Source organism: Mustela nigripes, chromosome 2 (assembly GCF_022355385.1).
Source record: "Mustela nigripes isolate SB6536 chromosome 2, MUSNIG.SB6536, whole genome shotgun sequence".
NCBI lineage: Eukaryota > Metazoa > Chordata > Mammalia > Carnivora > Mustelidae > Mustela > Mustela nigripes.
In genome coordinates this window covers 137,207,718-137,227,507 of record NC_081558.1, presented here as the reverse complement: position 1 = coordinate 137,227,507, position 19,790 = coordinate 137,207,718, and the positions used below count along the sequence as shown (strand labels likewise).

The window sequence follows — 19,790 nt, the reverse complement described above, 5'->3', positions numbered from 1 at the left end:
AATCAGCACTTGAATAACACATACCCTAAGTATTATATTTAATGGCTAATTTTTAAAAAGAGACATTTCCAAACTGTGGTTTTGGTTAAATTAAAAAGATGGGCTTTGTTCTGATTTGTGAGTTTATAGGCTAGTTTGGCAAACAGGACCATTGTTTTTCACTCTCAAGAGAAAGGGCATTTAGACAATTTCCTCCATATTACAATAGTTCAGAATTAAAAGGGAACAGAATACTCCCAGAGGAAATCTGGTGTGTAGAAGTGAATCTCTGCCCAGAAAACAGTGGAACTCACATAAAGGTCTTCTGATGACATGAAATCCCAGCCTAGACAGATAAACAGAGACAGAGAGAGAGAAAGAGAGAAAGAAATTTGAGATAATGAAATAAGATTGATCTCTATAATGCATGCATGAAAACCATTGTGTTATTGTCATCACACCAGTGTAAAAGAATATACGTGTGTACATGTGTATCAAAGTGTACTGTGGACATTACTGACGTGAGTAGACTAATGGTCAAAGAACAAAACAAGGCAAAGAGGAATTCAAAAGGGAAAAATGAGAAGTCACTGTTATTACCACCCCATCCTCCTTAGTTTCCAGTGAGATCTTCAGGAGCACTGTTATTCTAATGAACAAATGAGTCTGCTACTTGTATGAATATTTTCTATTTTTACATTATTTGACTTCTTTGTAACTCTTCCAGGTTCTCAGTACCAAAGTGAATTCTAATTATTTTATTGATTGAAAGAGGAAATGCATTTTCTTTCTATTGGATGCAAGATTCTAAAAAGGTTTGCCCACAAAGCCATAAAGAACCATGTAAACACAATATGTCTGATTATCATCTTACACAAAAATGCTTAAGAAAGTTCTAGGATTTCCATCTCCCCCTCTCCATATCCTCAGAAAGTTTTTCTTTGAAGTAGACAAGTTCAATATGTGCTGGGTTGGGGGTATAGAATGAGAAGAATGTCCATATGCAAAGTGCTCTGCAAGGCTAGAATCTCATGGTGCAACCCAAGCTCTCTAAGGCCTCTGGGGGAGCTAGTCACCTGTTCTGCCAAGTATATGGCTATAGGGCCTTAAATAACCTGGTAATAGAAAAACACAAATGGGGAGGTCTCAAAAGTACATTGAAGAGAACCCTCCTCGCCTGGGCAAGTACCCAAGAACAGGCAGCCCTGGGAATTAGCGTGCTCTGTTAAATGTCCTACAGACTTCATCATTTCCATCTGCTCTGCCCTGTGCTCCCTCTACTCTTCCCTGGTTCCCCAGCATCCAACTTGGCTTGAGGCCCTGCCTCCCTCATTTTGTCTCTGGTGTGGTTGACCTTGAGGGCCTCTTCTGGAAATTCTCCTACGTGGTCTGGAATTTCTTCTTAGACACCATCCTAATTTCACCTCCAGGCTCTCCAATTTGTGACAATGGGTAAAAGACACACCAGTGCTCTCACCCTCACTCCTGCCACCTTGGCCCATTCCCTATTAGCTTCCCTGCCAATAAAAGGAAATTTGCATAAAGGAGAACATGGAAAGGCAGATACAGAGGCATTGAGAAATGGCTTGTGTGTGGATATTAACCATCTTTTTTTTCCATCAAAGTAGAGTGTATGATGGTTAATTTTATCCAAAGGGATGTCCAGATAGCTGGTAAAGTATTATTTCTGGATGTGTCTCTGAGGATGTTTTTGGACGACATCAGCATTTTGAATCATTAGACTGAGTAAAGAGATTCACCCTCACCAATGGGGGTAGACATCATCCAATCCATTGGGGGTCTGATTGGAACAAAATGTCAAAGGAAGGGAGGATTCTTTCTCTCTTCTTGAGCTGGATGTCCATCTTCTTCTGCCTCTGGACTTCAAACTCTAGGACTAACACCTCCCTGGTTCCCAGGCCTTTCAACTTGGACTGAATTACACCACTGGCTCCCCGGGTCACCAGCTTGCAGATGAGAGATTGCGATTTCTTACCCTCTGTAAAAACATGAGACAATTCTTACAATAAATCTCCTCTTATATATCTATCTCTATATATCCTGTTGGTTTTACTTCTCAGGAGAACCCTGGTAATACAGAGGGTAAGCATTCACAGAAATGGCTGATCCCATACCTTTGAGAATGGATGCATTGGGTGCATTTTAACCATTTAAAAAGATTTAAAAGTTTCTTATATATGCAATATGCTTTATTGTTCACAAAAACGTTTACATACAGTTTTGATTACTATGAATCAAATCCGCATAGAACTCTTAAATTAATACTTACTTTCACGCATTTACTTAAATTTTTTTCTCCCATACTTTCAGTTCTGAAACCGGGAGGTGTCTTATATTCAGTGGCATTTGGCAATTGTCATCTACTAGGAATGAATGTGACCAGGTGTCATTCAAACTTGGTTCCCAGTTCTTTGTGTTGTCATTTCAAATGAGTTACCTGTATGGTCGACACTATATGTATTAATTGCTGTTTAGTATGTCCTAAAAATTATAATATGATTTGACTTTGAAACAAAAAGTTACCAGGTACACAGGGAAGCAAAGAAAGAGTGGAATGAATTGTGATATGTGGGAACCAAAGAGCCATCACAGCAGGTCCCTATGTCTTGCAATGCAGCCACTAAATATTTTACCCAATGAAGGAAGGTATCAACATGTAGAGAAGGCTGAGTTTCATTTTGTTGCTGAAATAGATACAAAAGAATGACCTATCACACATCACTCAAGGTACCCAAAGTCAGAAGAAACTGCCCAAACTCTCAGAATAGGTAAAAGACATTTGGAAGTAAAACACCACTGATTAGACTATTATTAAGACATGGCATCATAATTTCATTTGTAGGATTTTTTTTCTCCCTTGCTATTCTGTAAGAAATAATGTGCCATCAAGTACCTATTCAATTAAAGGTTCTCTACTGGATGTTTTTCTTGACATTTAAGCCTCGCATCAATTCTTCTCCATCAACGTCATTATGCTCAACCTAGAGATAAGAGATGAGTCATTTACTCAGGTTAGTCATTTAGTTTTGGTAGAACTAGGACTTGAATCTTCATGTGCCCATTACCAGAGCCTGTGACACCTTCTCTAGCCTTCACGGTCACTCTGATTTCTCAACTCCTCTGTCCTTCAGAAGCACCTTTGGGGAGGAATGGTCCCAAGAGGCCTATAAACTGGAGCTATTCAGGAACAAGATGAAATTTTGGGTTTTTCTTAGTTGTTCATCTAAAAACTTAGATTTGGGGACTGGAAATCCTGGCTTGGGCTTTTAAGCCTCAGATTTAAAATCTTGCCTAGGGTCCTTTTGGCTTTGACTTCTCTGCAGTCAAATACCCCTCAAATTCCCCTCACATGTTCTCTTAAATCATCGTGCAATAGTTTCCTAAAGGCAATTTGTAAATATAAATTTACCTTTAAATTTAAACATAAATCTCTCAAAGGTAGTTTTTCAACTGGGTACTCTTCATTTATGCCTGAGAATAAAGTTACAATAATAGATCCAAAAGTGCCTACAGAAAATAGGTGAGTTGGAGACAACCCAAAAAATGTCTCTAAATATCACCAGCCAAGGATTTTTCAGAAAACTCATGTTAGAAAAGTATTGAACATTTATTTTTACCAAACTCCAGGTTCTCAAGAAATAACCAGATGAGAGTCTCATATATAAACGTTTGTTTCCACAGCTATCTGAGAGGGAAAAAAAGAACCAAAATAAGATGAAAATGAAAACCACTTGAATTTCTAACCATAATTGTCATTGTATTCATCCCAACATTTTTAAAGGTTTAAACATGTTTTAAAAAGTGGTTTCTTCTTAGATCAGAATCAGGAACTGCGGCCCTCTTGGGAAAGGCCGGTCTGTGGTAAGCTAGCTGGCAATAGGGATGGAATTGCCAGAAATATCAGTGGGAAACTGACCAGTCTGGGATTCTTGTCTGATTCTAAACCCAGGAGAATTTGCTTGCATTTGGAATTGCTACTACCTCGTGGAATGAAACCAGGAAGATCATTATTCACACTTCATACATTTCTTTCTTTCTAGATTTGGTTTAAAGGCTCTGCGATTTGCATTCTAAACTAGAGGTATCCGATTAATTAAATCACAAGTTAACAAGTAACAAAGATAATTCATTTCTTCTAAATTGAGCTAGTGGGACCATTCTCTTCTTTCCTAGGACAAGCATTCAGTGAAAACAGAATCGGTATGCAACCAGGTTGAGTGTTATTGTAATTTTCTCTGCTATAAAATGTTTGAGCACATTGTTAGCATTTAAATTATTAATAACTAATGCAGTGTTATTTGATATTCTATTTGTCTGTTACCAGTTTTTTCTAATTAACAGCTAGGTTTACTCAAGAGATTCTTAAGAATGGGCTGTTAGATTTCAAAATAATATTTAGAGACTCATTTACAACTGTAACTTCTTGCCTTTTCCTGCCTGACTTCATCACTGGAGATGTCTCTCCAGTCCATGATGAATCATGGATCTAAATGTATACACTAAAGTTGATTTTACAATTGGGCTCACCTCACATCAAGTTTCCCAAGAAAGCACCCAGGGATCATCAGAGACACTTTCCTTCCCATTCCTGTACCTAGGCTCCATCCTTCCACCAGTGTCCAATCCGTTTTACTATTTCAAAATTTTTCCTGCATTTCCATTCTCCTCTATCTGCTCTGCTAGTAGACCTCACCACTTCCAAGAACCTCCTAAATGATCTCCCTGATATAATTTTTTATATCCCTACAATCCAGTCTCTATACCACTATCAAAATTATTTCTCTAAATGCAAGTCTTAAAACCTTTTAATGGTGTTTCGTCATCTTAAGATTCCTTAGCATAGAACCCAGCCCTTTATGCTATGACCCCATAGGCTTCTCTGGCATCATTCTGCAGCATTCCTCAATGGTCCCCTTATATTCCAATCTTACATAAGGACTTGCTGTTTTGCAAACAGACCAAATTTTGTTCCCTTTCCCTCCTGTGCTTTTGCAGCATGGTCCTCTCAACTGACCATTTTCTCCTCATCTGCCCATGACCTTCTCACTTAGTTCTTTAGGACACGACCCTTCTCTAACAGCTCTGAGGAAGAGTGAGGGTGCCCATGTGTTGAGTTCAAAGTCAATTATAGGGTTGCCTCCTCCTGCATTTCCACAGGCCCCTGGGCAAACCTCTATCAAGGCACTTGCCTCTTAGCATTTCAGTTTTTGTTGTCTATGATTGTCTCCTTCACTGCCCTATAAACTCTTTGATGGGAAGACCTGGGTATTTTTGTATCTCCAGGACAAACATGGTAACTGTTGTGTGCTAGCTGTTCCATAAATTGGTGTGGCATGAATTTTAATCCTTTTCCATCACTTCTAGAAACTGTGCTCAAGTAAAGTTATTTTTCTTCCTTCTTTCTGTATGTTAGATTCTTCCCCCTTAAGTCCAATACATTTTTAAAACAAACAACAAACCACTTTTCTGTATCTTAGCTCCAACTTTTTGAAAATATTGTCCAATTATTGCTTTAAACCCCTAACCTCCTATTGACTCTTCAACTCACTGGAATTTGACTTTTACTTCAACACTCTGATGAAATTGTTCCTACCAATGATACAAATTCCTTCCTAACTGCAAAAGTCATTCTTTATCTTAAGTGATTACTCTAGGATTTTACATTGTTAATCTCTCCCTTCTTCCCAAAACCTTATTTTTGGGGTTTGTGACATTGTTTTCCTTGGTTTATAACATCTCTGAACATTGACTGGCCAATCCAGTGGCCCATTGTTTAAATGTTGGGTATCCCAAGGAAGCCCTTATTTCTTCTTTTGTCTTATTCTCCCTGAGTAACTTCAGCTAGTTCCACAGATTTAGTGACCATCTATATATCCAGTGAGGCAAAATCTTGACCTTCAGAACTGCTTCCAATTTGTAATATCTTTTGTGATTCACAATACCCTCAAACTTTACATATTAAAATCCAAATGTTTCTCTCCTCAAACTTGGCCTCTTATATATTTCCTGTGCTAGGGAGTTGGTAGTAGAGTTAAGGTAGAATTAAGAATACTGACTACTTAGATTTTTTTTTTTCCAGATTTCTATCCTAGACTACATAGTCAACAAATTTTAAAAGAAAAAAATGACCCTTTATATGTATACTAAGTTAGTGTTTGTATGAATTATCTATCTATTGCTATGGAACAAATTTTCACACACTCAGCAGCTTTCAACTGCATGTATTTATTATCTCAAGATTCCTCTAGGTCAGACATTCAAGCACACCTTAGCTGGGTCCTCTGTCCAGGTTTCGCAAAGCTGCAATCAAGGTGTTGGCTGGGGCTGGGATCCTCTTCCAAGTTCACGGGTTCTTGGCAAAATTCATTCCCTTGAAGCTGTAGAACTTGTGGTAGTTTGCGTATTCAAGGCCAGTGGAAGAGAGAGTCTCTGACCTGTTCACTCTTTTTAAAAAGTCTCATCTGATAACGTCAGCCCCACCCAGGGTCATATCCTTTTGACTTGTTCAAAGTCACCTAATTAAGAACCACAAATCTCTTCACCCTTGCCGTGTAATGTAACATAATCATGGAGGAGACTGTTCTATTCTTTCTTTCATAATTTATTAGTTAGAAGCAAGTTATGATTTCTACCACATTCAAGGGGAGGGTCAGAGTGTAGACCATTGGGAATCATTCTATAATTCTGCCTGCCACAGCTTAATTTTTTAAAAAATATGAGTGAAGGGAAAACCATTGAATGCAATTTTGAGATATTAAAAGATTGAATGTAAAGAAAAAATGTATAGAACCTCAACATCTCAAATTTTTATGGAAATGGCCCATATTTTGAAGATGGTGAAAATGGTTTTCTATGCCTATCCTAGCTTACACTTACTGCTTTAGGCAAGAGATATATCCAAGAACCTACATTTTAGATTATATTATATGAATCTAAATGGAATAATCAGATAAATGTCTGAAAGACATTTAATTATATAACTTTTTTCACTTGAGGGCCATTTTACCATGTGTTAGCCTTATTTGCATTAGAAAGAAAAAACACAATTATATGTCTATAAATAAGTTCTATGTTTCCCCTTAGGGTTGATAATTTTGACTTTTCCCAATAGGGCTTTTTTTTTTCCCTTCTAATACTTTTGGCAAACTGTGGTTTTAATCAGAAGTATTTAATCTTTCCTCAGGATAGGTATTTCAGGTATCTCATAGAGTTGTGTTTTTACAACGTACAATGGCATATCTTCAGAGGCTCCTAGATCCCCAACTCTCCCCTTTCTGCCCCATACCATTTGTAGCTCCTTTTCCTGTAGGGTCACACAGATGTTCTAGAGTTAATGCAGGCGCCATTAGAATATGAAATGCATAAGAATCTCACCACTTCTGGGTCCTGCTTCTTAGGGAAAACAATTCCACTGGTACTTAGAAAAACACAATGTGACTTGGTGAATTTATCTCTTTTTCTTAACATGGTCAATGATAGCGCAATGCCCATTGTATGCAATCAGTGTGAGGTCGGCTTGCAAATCCCTACAGATATGTGGTTACTTCTCTACTTTCCCTCTCTTTTGCTTGGGCAACTGCCACATTGATGCACTGGAGCCACTCTTCTGCGTTCTTCTCATCCTTGGCCTTGAAAACATAGGTTTTATTGTCTGTGAAGATTTCAAAAGCTCGAGGGAGGGAGCGGTCCCTGCGTTTCCTGGCCACAACTTTCACACTCTGTACTTTGCTGAGTTCTATTGGGGAGTCATCAGGATCATCTTTCTGAAATGCATATGGGAAGGAGAGAACATGAGCTGGCTCCCAGAGTATGAAAAGATCTCTGGCAGCTGGAGAATTTTCCAAGAAAATCAGAATCCTTTCACTGCAACTGGTTCTTAGCCTTTGTTATTTTGAATGCTAAGGCCTCAGTGAGTGATTCATTAGAACAATGGAGGGAGTGAGCAATTGGTCCTACGTTACAGTATATTAAGTTGGCACAAGATGGCGAATTTATAAGAAATTATTATTTAGTGGGATTTGGGAAAATGTTTAATTCATACTTCTTTGATTTTAAGTCATGTTTGATTGGTATCAACACTATCAATAGAGCAAAATGCAATAGTACAATTGGAGTACTATTAACTCAGAATCTGAAATAACTTGGGAAGTATGAAATTGAATTTTCCTTTGTGTTATTTCTGAGAAAGGTGTATTAATTGAATAAATAGGGTCCTAATGTTTAAGCAGATCAAACTGTTTTGAGACACACTGGAGCTCTGGAAGTATGATTTGTCTGCAAACATTAAGTGAAAGAATACTTAGTGATTTACATTTTTCTGGCATCAAAACAGAGGCTTACAGATCACAACTATAACATGAGGGTCATCCCAATGGGCTAGTATGAGTAGTTTCAAAAGATCAAATACTTCTTTACAGAAATGTCTTTAACATCCCTGAATATGGAAGACGTGCCTGTGCTTGAGGATCTGGCCAACTCTCCTTTCTCATGCACCCTGTACAACTCACTCCCCTTTCATTCTGCAATGGAAAGGCAACCTTCTCACTCATCCCAAATTTACCATGATGTATCGTCCAACTTGGAAAAATCTCTGGAGGATCAAAGAACTGGAAAGATCAACGCAAAATATTGATGCTAAGGAAGTATCCTTCAAACAAAACACAATCACTCCCCAGCTACTATATCAAGAGGTGCATTTCCAATAGCATTTCCCTTTTTAATGTTTAGTAACTATTTATTGCATTTGGTGTTATACTTATGACTATAAATTAAAATTATAATTAATTTTAAGATTATAATAATGAAAAATCTTAACATTTAGAGATTGATAGTCACAAATTATTAAAATAATTAAATTTCAATTTATATACATAGTTTCATTGCAGTGAAAAATAATTGGATGATCAGGATAAAATACTGTGGGTTAGGTAGAAAACAATATGATTTCAAAGAAAAATGATACCATGTAAGCATTGCGATGGTTATTAAAGAGGGCAGATGTTGTGATGAGCACTGGGAGTTATACTCAATAATGAATCGTTGAACACTACATCAAAAATGAATGGTGTACTATATGCTGGCTAATTGAACATAATAAAAAAAGATGAACTAATTTATGTATTTTTTTAATGGATGGTGTTAGGCGTGAATTGCCTTTTTCCTATGGTTATACTTAAAGGACAGGTGTGAACTTTTTATTTCAAAATAATAGTATTTTCAATTTAACAGAAATTACAGTTTGTGCAACTGTTTAAATTTATGATAAACTTAAAATGTGGCAAGGTATTACACAGATTTTCAAGATTCTTTTAGGGAATAGACAGAATAAAGTTTGAAGATGCCTGTGCTAGATAATACTTTGTTAGCTTAATTTGGTTTATGGTAAATATCTGACAGCAATAAAGCTGTATTTCTTTGAATTAGTTTATAGAATAGAAATTGATACATGGAGGAACTGATCAAGAAAACAAAAAGTTGTCATAGTTCTCTAAAGAGAGACAGTGAATTACCCAAGAGAAATGGACAGGAAGTCAAAGGGCACCATTGCCTAGCTGGTTGGTGGAGATCAAGACTTTAAGAATGCAAAAGTAAAAAATAACGCTATTGTCTTTCAGTCCTTATTAAAAATGCACATTTTACCATTTTTCTCATTTATAAGAAAGGTTCCTTATTATGGGCCTGAAGCTTCAGCTGGACTGTTGGCCTCTGCTAGGTTACTGTGTCCCTGGGGATGAGAGGAAATTTGTTGTGGTCCTTATAGTACATTATATTATTTCTCAATATTTGAGCCACATGTGCTGTCAGATTTCTGAAATGTCAAACCATTATTTCCCTATAAAGATGTCAAACAAGTTAGCCAATTGTAAAATAGCTTATTCTCTAAGTTTTATTAAAAAGCTCTGAATCAAGATGTTTAAAGATCATTATTTGAGTTCAGGAAAAATATTCTTATGCACTAACTCTGCTCCATCTCAAGGGATAGGAGAAATCACTACATCTTAACTTCTATTTCTGATTTCTTTAGTAAAAACGGGAAATTCAGACAGTCACTTTAAACACATTAAAAATACTTCAATGTGGAGCTATGCTAAGAAAAGTTTCTTTAAACCTCCAATAACTGTCTGAATTGAGAATACCATTATACTTCCCTTTCAAAAAGATCTTCAGCCACAGAAAAGTCCATCTGTATATTTAATAATACACACAGATGAAGAAAGTAGCATGAGCTTAGGGCTTTTTTTTTTTTTTTCACTCAAAAAGTTAACATTAAGTTTTATTAATTTAAAAAATGGTCAGAAAAATTTGTCATAATTGAGATACACCATACTTTATTCCTGTTGAGCAAAAAGTTCAAATAAATTTTATAATGAGCACTCTAAAGATATAGTGCCCATATTCTCAGTGAATCACAATTTTTAAATAATTTAAAATCTTTCATTAATTAATTCAAACACAGTTTGGTTTGCCACTGGCTCTGTATTTTCAGTGTTCATAAGAAGAGGGACAGTGCACTCATTTAACAGCAAGCTTTGATGTCACACTGCCTTGTACCTGACTCCAGTTTTACCTCTTTTTACCTTACTGACTCATTTGTCAAGCCAGTCAGAGTCTCTGTTCCTCTGTCTCTCTCACAAGGGGAAGGGAGTGGGACTGGGTCTGATGTTACATGATGTAAAAGTACCATGTGGTGGAACAAGTTTGAGATACAGTAGTGAAACAAAATTAAGTGGGTTCTTTCCTGCAGAACTTGTCAGAGCCTTAAGCTCCTTTGTATTTCCCAGATATCTTTGATTAGGACAAAGGCCAACTCCTGGTAATGACTGACAGACCCTGGGTCCCAAATGCCACGAATGGGGAATGATGGATATAAAGGCATCAGCTAGGTGTTGTATGCGTGTTCTCTGGGCATCTTTGCACAGGAGTGGATGACCATGTGTACATATGCTCATGTTTTCCCCATCACTCTGATTTTGGGGTTCAAATGATATCTGTAAGAGTGGGATAAGACAGAAATCCAAAGGCCAGGATCTTGCCCTTCCTGGTTTGCCTGGCAGTGAGATAAAGACTGAAAGTGCCTACATTGCTAAAGTCTGGTTGCACAAGGCTTTCTTGGCATCAGACCTAACCTGGTGCCTGCCCATCCTGGGGCCCAGGCTCTCAGGGCCTGTGCACTGTGCAGAAGGCCACGAGGATCACCTAGCCCAGAGGAATATGCTTCCATCTGCTAGCAAGGAAGGAGAGAGGGAGGGAAAGGCACCCCAGATTTACCCATCTGGAACATGGCAATAACAGTAGTGTTAACCTTAAAGGACTGTTTTGAGGATTCTTTAAGACAATCCAGGGTGGCATGTGATAAGCTATTATTATTATATTCAAAATACCCAAGAAGTAGGTCCACATTTCTTTCTCCCTGATCCTGAATTAATAGAATTTAATGATAGATAAAGCTGACTTGAAAAGAAGGGAATAACTCTGCATTGCTGATTGGAATGAAATGCTATTTCAGAAGTTTCCCACTGAAAATTCAGAGTATAGATATTTACTGAGCATCCTAGCTCAGATTGAATATTATATTAAAAGAATATTTATTAATTCTTTTTAGGACCCTTTTATATTTGTTAACTGAGTATTAAGTGACTGAAAGATGATAATGGTTTTCCCTAACCAGAACTGAACTTAGTTGACTACAAAAGGTACTTATTATAAATCATCCTTTGTTTCTTTTTTCCAGTCTTCTGTCCTTCTTCCCTGTGTCCCTGCTTCCAAATATAACCTTTAATTATAAAGGGAGTCAGGGTCAATATCATAAGCTATTAATTTATGGAGGTGATCTATAAGGAAACACTGTTCAAGCCAAGCTCACTGGGTAGTCCTTTGGCGTTCATCTTCAAAACTTAAGCCAACTCTTAAAAAGATCTTCCATAACAAACTGAAGAGAGACAGTGGATCATCTAAGGTAGGACAGAACAGAACAGACAGTCCAAGGGATGTATGCAAAAAAAAAAAAAAAAAGACACTGTAAAATTATAAATGGAAAAGGACAAATTATTGGTGTATTAACTCAGGACAAAATCCCTAGCTGGTTGGTGGAGATCAAGACCTTAAAAATAAAAGTGTAAAAGACAGGGGAAACTTACAGACTTTCCTTTTTGAAACAGAAGTTGATTTCCAGCCAGTGTAAAATAACGAGTTTTCCACCTTTTGATAAACTTCCATCTGACTTGCTTCTCTTTAAGTTTTCCTTCTATAAGAGGTTGGCCATCTTGATTTACAACTGTTGAAGGTAAGAGAATGATCTTTAATTTCCCATTATTTATTTGGCAAGTGATCAAAAGTCAGAGTTGTACAATGAACCAGAATCCAGTAAGCATATTTGGAAAGTGCACTAATAAATTATGAATTTGGTTAACCTTTCCCCCTTTGTCCCTAAAGGAATGAACAATTTAGATATGACAATGGGATCCTGTAGAAAGCCCTCATTGAGATTTTCAAGAGGAATATGTTCACAAAAAGAGCATCTGGTTAGCAGTTTTTAAGGCATATTCTAATATCCAGCTTTCTGTGCTTCTTCACTCTTATTTCATGAAATTCTGTTCACATGAACTGCTTAGAAGCACACTTTATAACTAATCCCAAACCAAGTACATTTAGCTATTGGGCAGCAAAAGCCCAAGCAGTGTCTCCAAAGATGTGTTTTTCCTGAAGACACAAAGTTGCAAGGGCAAATGTAACTCTTCTGAACATGGTATTTCCACTCTGGAACACACATACACCCTCTCCTTTCTGCATATGTCCATCTCTGCCCAACCAACAACTAATGATTCCATGAGTCAACTCAAATATTGCTTCTTTGGGGGGAATTTCCCCAAACTCAGGCCAGAGTGGATTCACCTGCCATATGTTCTCACAGCCTCTGGTCTATTTCTTTTACATCAAGCATCACTGGTAGACTGTTCTTGGTGTTTATCTGATTCAGGTCTCTCTTTCCCATTGAACTGAAAGCTCCATGAGAGCCTTTGCTTTGTTAACTGATATATCACCAGGCCATTAATATGCTACCTGGAAAATACAGGGAATCTGTAAGTATTTTTTATGTGAAAAGGTTAATTTTACAGTGAAGTAGAGTGTATAGAATTGCACATAATCATCAAATTAGAAGATCTACTACAATGTCAAGAATCAGAAGTTACAATGTTGAACTGAAGAATTTCATTCATTTTGTCAACTACATAAGATTCACTCTCCAGGATGTGGACAAAGGGAAACCTCTTACACTTGGTGGAAATGCAAGTTGGTGCAGCCACTTTGGAAAACGGTGTGGAGATTCCTCAAGAAATTAAAAATAGAGCTACCCTATGGCCCTGCAATTGCACTACTGGGTATATACCCCAGAGATACAGATGTAGTGAAAGAAGGGCCATCTGTACCTCAATGTTCATAGCAGCAATGGCCACAGTCGCCAAACTGTGGAAAGGGCCAAGATGCCCTTCAGCAGATGAATGGATCAAGAAGATATGGTCCATATATACAATGTAGTATTATGCCTCCATTAGAAAGGATGAATTCCCAACTTTTGTATCAACATGGACGGGACTGGAGGAGATTATGCTGAGTGAAATAAGTCAGGCAGAGAGAGTCAATTACCATATGGTTTCACTTACTTGTGGAACATAAAGAATAACACGGAGGACATTAAGAGAAAGAAAGAAAAAGTGAATTGGGGGAAATCAGAGGGGGTGACAAAGCATGAGAGACTGGATTCTGAGAAACAAACTGAGGGTTTGGGGTGGGGTGGGGGGGTTGAGTGAGCCTGGTGGTGGTTATTGAGGAGGGCACATAATGCATGAAGCACTGGGTGTGGTGTATAAACAATGAATCTTGGAACACTGAAAAAATGAAATAAAATAAAATAAAAGATTCACTCCCCAAATTTATAAGTAAGCATCTGATTTCTAGAGATTATAACAATATATACTTACATATATTATGTTCAATTTTCATAGCACTTTGAAAGTAATAAAATGTGTTTCATCATTTGGAAATTTATATTTCATCAAATATGCCTATTTGACCATACAAACACAACCTATTCTCCCTAACCTACCATTTCTCTTTTCTAACATAGGTCTCATAACTACTTTAGACAAGGAGGATTTATTCACCTTGACAGGATTTTCAGGATAAGAATGATGAAATGTATGAAATGTATAGTTTTCACAAAGTTTTACTAAGGCAAGTTTGACATTCCCCACCCCCATTCAATCGGATATTCTTTTGTCAATCTCAAATTAAAGCTAAAAACTGAAAATACTATCAAATATATTTTAGATAGTGATAGGACTATGATGAAAATAAAGTAGGGGGTGACCTGGGGATTAGTGCACACTCACATAGGTGGTCAGGAAAGAGCCTGGACATTTGAAAGGATCTTCAATATGAGACTTTAGCATTGAGAAGTGTCTCCCATCTTATAAGAAGCTTCATGACGACCTGTATTGTGCATAGCAGAGTATAGGGAAACCAAGAACTCAAGAATTATTGACTATCAATATCAAGAAAATGATTTCAGGGATTCCTGGGTGGCTCAGTCAGTTAGATGTCTACCTTTAGCTCTCAGGTCATGATCCCAGGATTCTGGGATCAGGTCCTGCATCAGGTTCCCTTCTCAGTGGGGAGTCTGCTTTTCCCTCTGCCTTTCACCCCACTTGTGTTCTCTCTCTCTCTCAAATAAATAAATAAAATCTTAAAAAAAAAAGAAAATTATTTCTGCTTTGCTTTACTTAGGAATTATCTGATTTAAAGTATTAAAGATCATATGCTCTTTGCAAATTTAATTGTCCCATAAACATGATGCTTGCTTCCTTTGTGCGGTCTCTACACTCTGCAGTTACCTTGGATAAAGCACCTGGCTGGCTCAGTGGGTTAAAGCCTCTGCCTTCGGCTTGGGTTGTGATCCCGGGGTCCTGGGATCAAGCCCTGCATTGGGCTTTCTGCTCAGCAGGGAGCCTGCTTCCCTTCCCCTCTCTCTGCCTGCCTCTCTGCCTACTTATGATCTCTGTCTGTCAAATTAAAAAAAAAAAGAAATTAGGGGGGCACCTGAGTGGCTCAGTGGGTTGAGCCGCTGCCTTCGGCTCAGGTCATGATCTCAGGGTCCTGGGATTGAGTCCCGCATCGGGCTCTCTGCTCAGCAGGGAGCCTGCTTCCCTTCCTCTCTCTCTGCCTGCTTCTCTGTCTACTTGTAATCTCTCTCTGTCAAATAAATAAATAAAATCTTTAAAAAAAAAGAAATTAAAAAAAAAGAAATCATGGTTGATTTAAGTAATATTTATGCTCATGGAGCCTTCTGGATCTGACATAGGGTATTAGCTTCAAATATTTCTCCTCAAGGCAGATCCAAACGTTGCACTTGGGTGCCTGAGTGGCTCAGTTGATTAAGCATCCGACTTAATTTCAGCTCAGGTCAAGATCTCAGGGTCGTGAGATCCAGCCCCACATTGGGACTGCATGCACTGTGTGTGGAGCCTGCTTAAGAGTCTCTCTCTCTCTCCCTTTCCCTCTGCCCCTCCCCCACTTGCCCACAGGCTCACTTGATCTCTTTCTCTTAAAAAAAAAAAAAAAGGCTTTACAAGTGTTGTACCCCAAGAGTATGTGACAGAAGTTTGCAAGGAACACTTGGGAAAATAGTTGAAGGAATTGCTTGAAAACACAGAGTGGATAGGATACCATACCCGCAGACATACATAATGACTATGTGACCATAATGACCATGACAGACTCAAGACAAAATGATAGGCTTACTGGAGCACAAAAGGATGAAGGACTGTTGAGAAATGCTTCTAAACAGAGGCTTTTCACTGTAGGGCCCCGCCAAAATTACCCCGGGGGAAAAGTCCATGGAAAAGCTTGTAGGAAGGGAATGCTAGCAGAACTTTAAAGAAGCTTCCTGTGAGGGCCCAATTTAGGCATCAGAGTCAGCTTCAGATAATTTTATAAAAACCAAGCTATTTGTAGCTTTAGGATTAATTAAAAAAATAGTTTCAAAAGGCAAAAAACAAAAAGGGTTAAAATTTTTCACTTACTATCCCATGTCTTAATTTTTTTTTCAATTATATCTAACATAGGCAAAAGATGCCATGTGTCATTTTAATAGGTCTATTGCCCATATCATGTCCTTGTAAGCAATAATTCTCATGAAACACTGTCTTCATGATCAAAACAGGGAACCAATTCTTTCTAGGGATGATCATATTCTATTTCAAAAATAACACATGGGACGAGACTGTGAGAATGATCATGTGTCTGAAACTTTCTTGTTCGCACATAACATATGCAGGATAAATAAATATTTTCTCTCTTGCCAATTAATTCATTAATTTATTTAAAGTGCAACAATTTGACTAAGTATTCTCTACCAACCTGGATCTGTTCTTCTCTTTGTCAGTTGGCTGAAAAGCTATGGAATACTAAACTGAATTACCTTGAGCAATTGGAGCCCAAACTGTTACTGTATTTATCAACTTAAAAGTCTTTCTGAGTGTCAACACAGATGTGTATACATTAATTGTATTTCTTTTGTGCAGCAAGAGTTGAAGATATTTATGCTGCTAAAAAATGAATTTTGAAGGGATTGGTCTTACTCAGCATGAAGGTGGTGAGTCATAGCGAAGTAATACCAGACAGAGACATTAAGCCTGAGGAACCCCATGGCAAGAAGAGCAAAGCAATAAAGAATAGTCCTCTGTTCATCCGTCAACCACCCAGCCATCCCACTGCACTTTTGACCACAGATAAGCTGTAAGGCACTATGTTTAGATCTAGATCTGGGGGAGTTAAAATGCCAGGTTCAGAGTTCTTAGATTTATCATCTTGTAGGGGAGGTAAAGCATTTTACAAATTATACAGCTCAATATGGAATTTGGCAAGTGCCACTGAAGAAGGAAAAGCCAAGCACCATGACACTCAAAGAAAGGAAATTCTACTTCTGGCTGGGAGGAGGTGACATGGTAGCTGGGCCTGTACTAGGGAAGGAAAAAGGGTATTTAGGAAAAGGGCAGAGAAGGGCTGAAGTACAAGAGGGATGTGTAAGAGAGAGAACATGAAAAGAAAAGAACCTAAAGAATATGGAAGGATCCATGAACTCGGAAGAAACTTCATAAAGCAGTTGCTCTTGGACAAAGCCATGGGTGGAGGGGGGCGGAGAGTGTGAAGGCAATGCAAGATTTTCTAGGTGTAAGATCCAGGAAAGAGACTGGGTAACAAACTGTCATGGTGAGGTCATATTGGAATTTAATTGCAGGTCTTTTTGAAGACTCATTAGAATGGACTTTGCTTTTCTTAAGGACTAAGCAGGAGCCTAGAGCCTATGAAGGTCGAGCCAGCGCAGGCATGAAGCCCCCCTGGGCCCCAGATGGGATCATTTATGTATCACAGAGAGTCTCAGCAGAAAACAGAGGACACCTCAAGCTGGGTAATTGAGGGGAGTTAATGAAGGGACTATTTACACAGATGTGAGCAAGGTGTAGGAAAAGCACCATAGTACTCTGGGGTCAGGAAGCGTGGGAAGGCATAACATGCCTCTGTGTGAAGAAGAGATGGGAGAGAACAGTTAGGACTCAGAGGGAAACCTGTATAGAGAACTGACTGACAGGAACTGTGGTCTTGGGCACAGGACACAGTCAACCTGCAGCGACCAAGCAGAGGGCAAGCTGGAAATAAATAACCCAACCTCGGTCTTCTCCCTCCCTCTGATCGTCTGTCTTTGTCGCTAGTGGTCAACTGTAACTGAAAGCCAGAGGTAAGGGAGACTTAGCACACCCTGGAGAGGCACCTCTTCTTAACTGGGCAGAGGAAGCAGGAAAGCTTCTTGGAGTGAATGAGTCTGAGCTGAATTTTGAAGAACAAATAACAGTGAGGAGGGTGAAGGGAGAAGAGGTATACTGAAAAAACAAAAACAGAAACAAAAAACAGGCAAAAGGCTAGGCTTAGAAAAGCCTCATGCAATGCCTTCTAGAAACTAACTCATTCTATGTGATGGGAACCTGGTGGGACTTGGAGGGCCAGAGTTGGTGTGGAAGTCAAGGAGGTACCGGTCCTAAAGATCCTTGGACAGGATTTTGTCAGTTTTATCCAACTCTCTAGAGGTGTCATGCTTAACAACAGGGCCACCATGAACTGGTGTGTAGGTTGTCCACTGCACAAAAACAGGCAGCCAAGGTGGTGAGTAGAGGCTGAAATTCAGCTTGTATTTTGATGTTCAAGCCATACACCCCCAAGTGGATTTCATCCACCAGAAATAAAAACACACAAAAGTGTCATTAAGATTAACAATGGCCTTGCTTAACCAAATGCCTGGTGTATTGTAAAGGATCAATAAGTAGTAGCTACTATCATCATGATCATGATATCATCATCACCAACAACATAAAATGATCATCATCATGCTTTTACTGTGACAATGAACACTTGGTTTTTATAAATAGCACAACCCAGTGGCTCTAGGATAAAACCTGCCTCCCTCCCTCAAATCAAGAATGTAGTGAAATCTACATGAAGGTGTTAGGAATAAGGAGAGAATTCTTAGATAGTCTTTCCTGACTATTAAAGGTAAATACCTTCAAAAGAAGGCATATTCTGGAAGAAAAAAATATATAGATCTCAAAGACTTCGCTTTTAAATAAGAACTGAGAAAAAGGTGTTTTTTTTTCCTTTTTTTTTTTTTTCAATTTCCCTTGAAATTATTGCTTCTCGGAATTATAACTCTGATACAGTTTGTGGGGAATTTCTTTGTATGCACTGAGAGTCTCAGATTTACTGGAATTCCCATCCATGGCTTTACTGATTTTTTTTGTATGCATGCCAGTTCTAATAAAGCCAACCCTAATTACAGAGGAAATGCCTAAAGAGGGATAGAAGTATTAGATGAGGAGGTCATAGAAGCCACATTTAGTAAACTGAGTGTCTGTGGTTTTAGAAATCACTATGGATCATAACAAATGGTATGTTTCCAATGAATATCTAGGCAGTATTTTAGGGGGTCATATTTCTTTATCAGTAGTGAATGAATGAGGAGGCATAATCCAACATGGATTTTGAAACATTCTACAAGTTGCTGTGTGGCCCAGAATATGGCAGACAAATTCAATTTGACAGCAGCCCTTTGAGGAGAACACTTTCACATGTAAATGAATGGCTTCCTTCATCAATAATTTTATATCCATCAAAACATAGTATGCTAAAACAAACAAACACAGGGCACCTGGAGGGCTCAGTCAGTTGAGTGTCTGCCTTTGGCTCAGGTCGTGATCCTGGAGTCCTGGGATTGAGCCCCACATTGAACTCCATATTGGGCTCCCTGCTCAGCAGGGAGTCGTCTTCTCTCTCCCTCCACCCCTCACCCTACTCGTGCTCCATCTCAAATAAATAAATAAATAAATAAATAAATAAATAAATAAAATCTTAACAAAACAAAACAAAACAAAAAACATAGTATGTTTTTTAGGTTTCTCTCTCAATCACTGAACTATTTATCTAAAGAAACCTCAGACCTACTATTTTAGAAGCTTGTAGAACAATGTTTTCCAGACTGTGTTCTGAGGACCACCTACACTGGAGTTACTTGCTAGTTTGTTAAATGCACATTCCCAGGTGCTGCCCAAATCTACTGAATCATAGTTTTGTGGGGTGGGGGGGGGAGGGGCCTTATATTTCTAACAAGATCCCCAGGTGATTCTCATGTAGCTCAAGAACTTCTAGGAAATTAAAGCAACTTCATGGTTGATGACAGTAATAGG

At 38.3% G+C, this 19,790-nt stretch overlaps 1 protein-coding gene across 6 annotated transcripts in view; it reads right to left on the bottom strand.

Moving 5' to 3' along the window:
* Positions 1-1,640: 1,640 nt before the first annotated feature.
* Positions 1,641-19,790, bottom strand: part of VEPH1 (ventricular zone expressed PH domain containing 1) — a 250,115-nt gene continuing 231,965 nt past the window's right edge. For 3 of the 6 annotated variants that reach the window (XM_059391666.1, XM_059391667.1, XM_059391668.1), the window contains exons 13-14: positions 12,138-12,274; positions 6,123-7,763 (exon numbers count right to left, since the gene is read on the bottom strand). In XM_059391666.1, coding sequence (XP_059247649.1) covers positions 7,527-7,763; positions 12,138-12,274 — 374 coding nt within the window. In that variant the 3' untranslated portion in view covers positions 6,123-7,526. Of the gene's footprint in view, positions 1,979-6,120; positions 7,764-11,608; positions 11,952-12,137; positions 12,275-19,790 lie in introns of those variants that run through there. The other 3 variants (XM_059391671.1, XM_059391669.1, XM_059391670.1) reach the window with 3 other exon arrangements.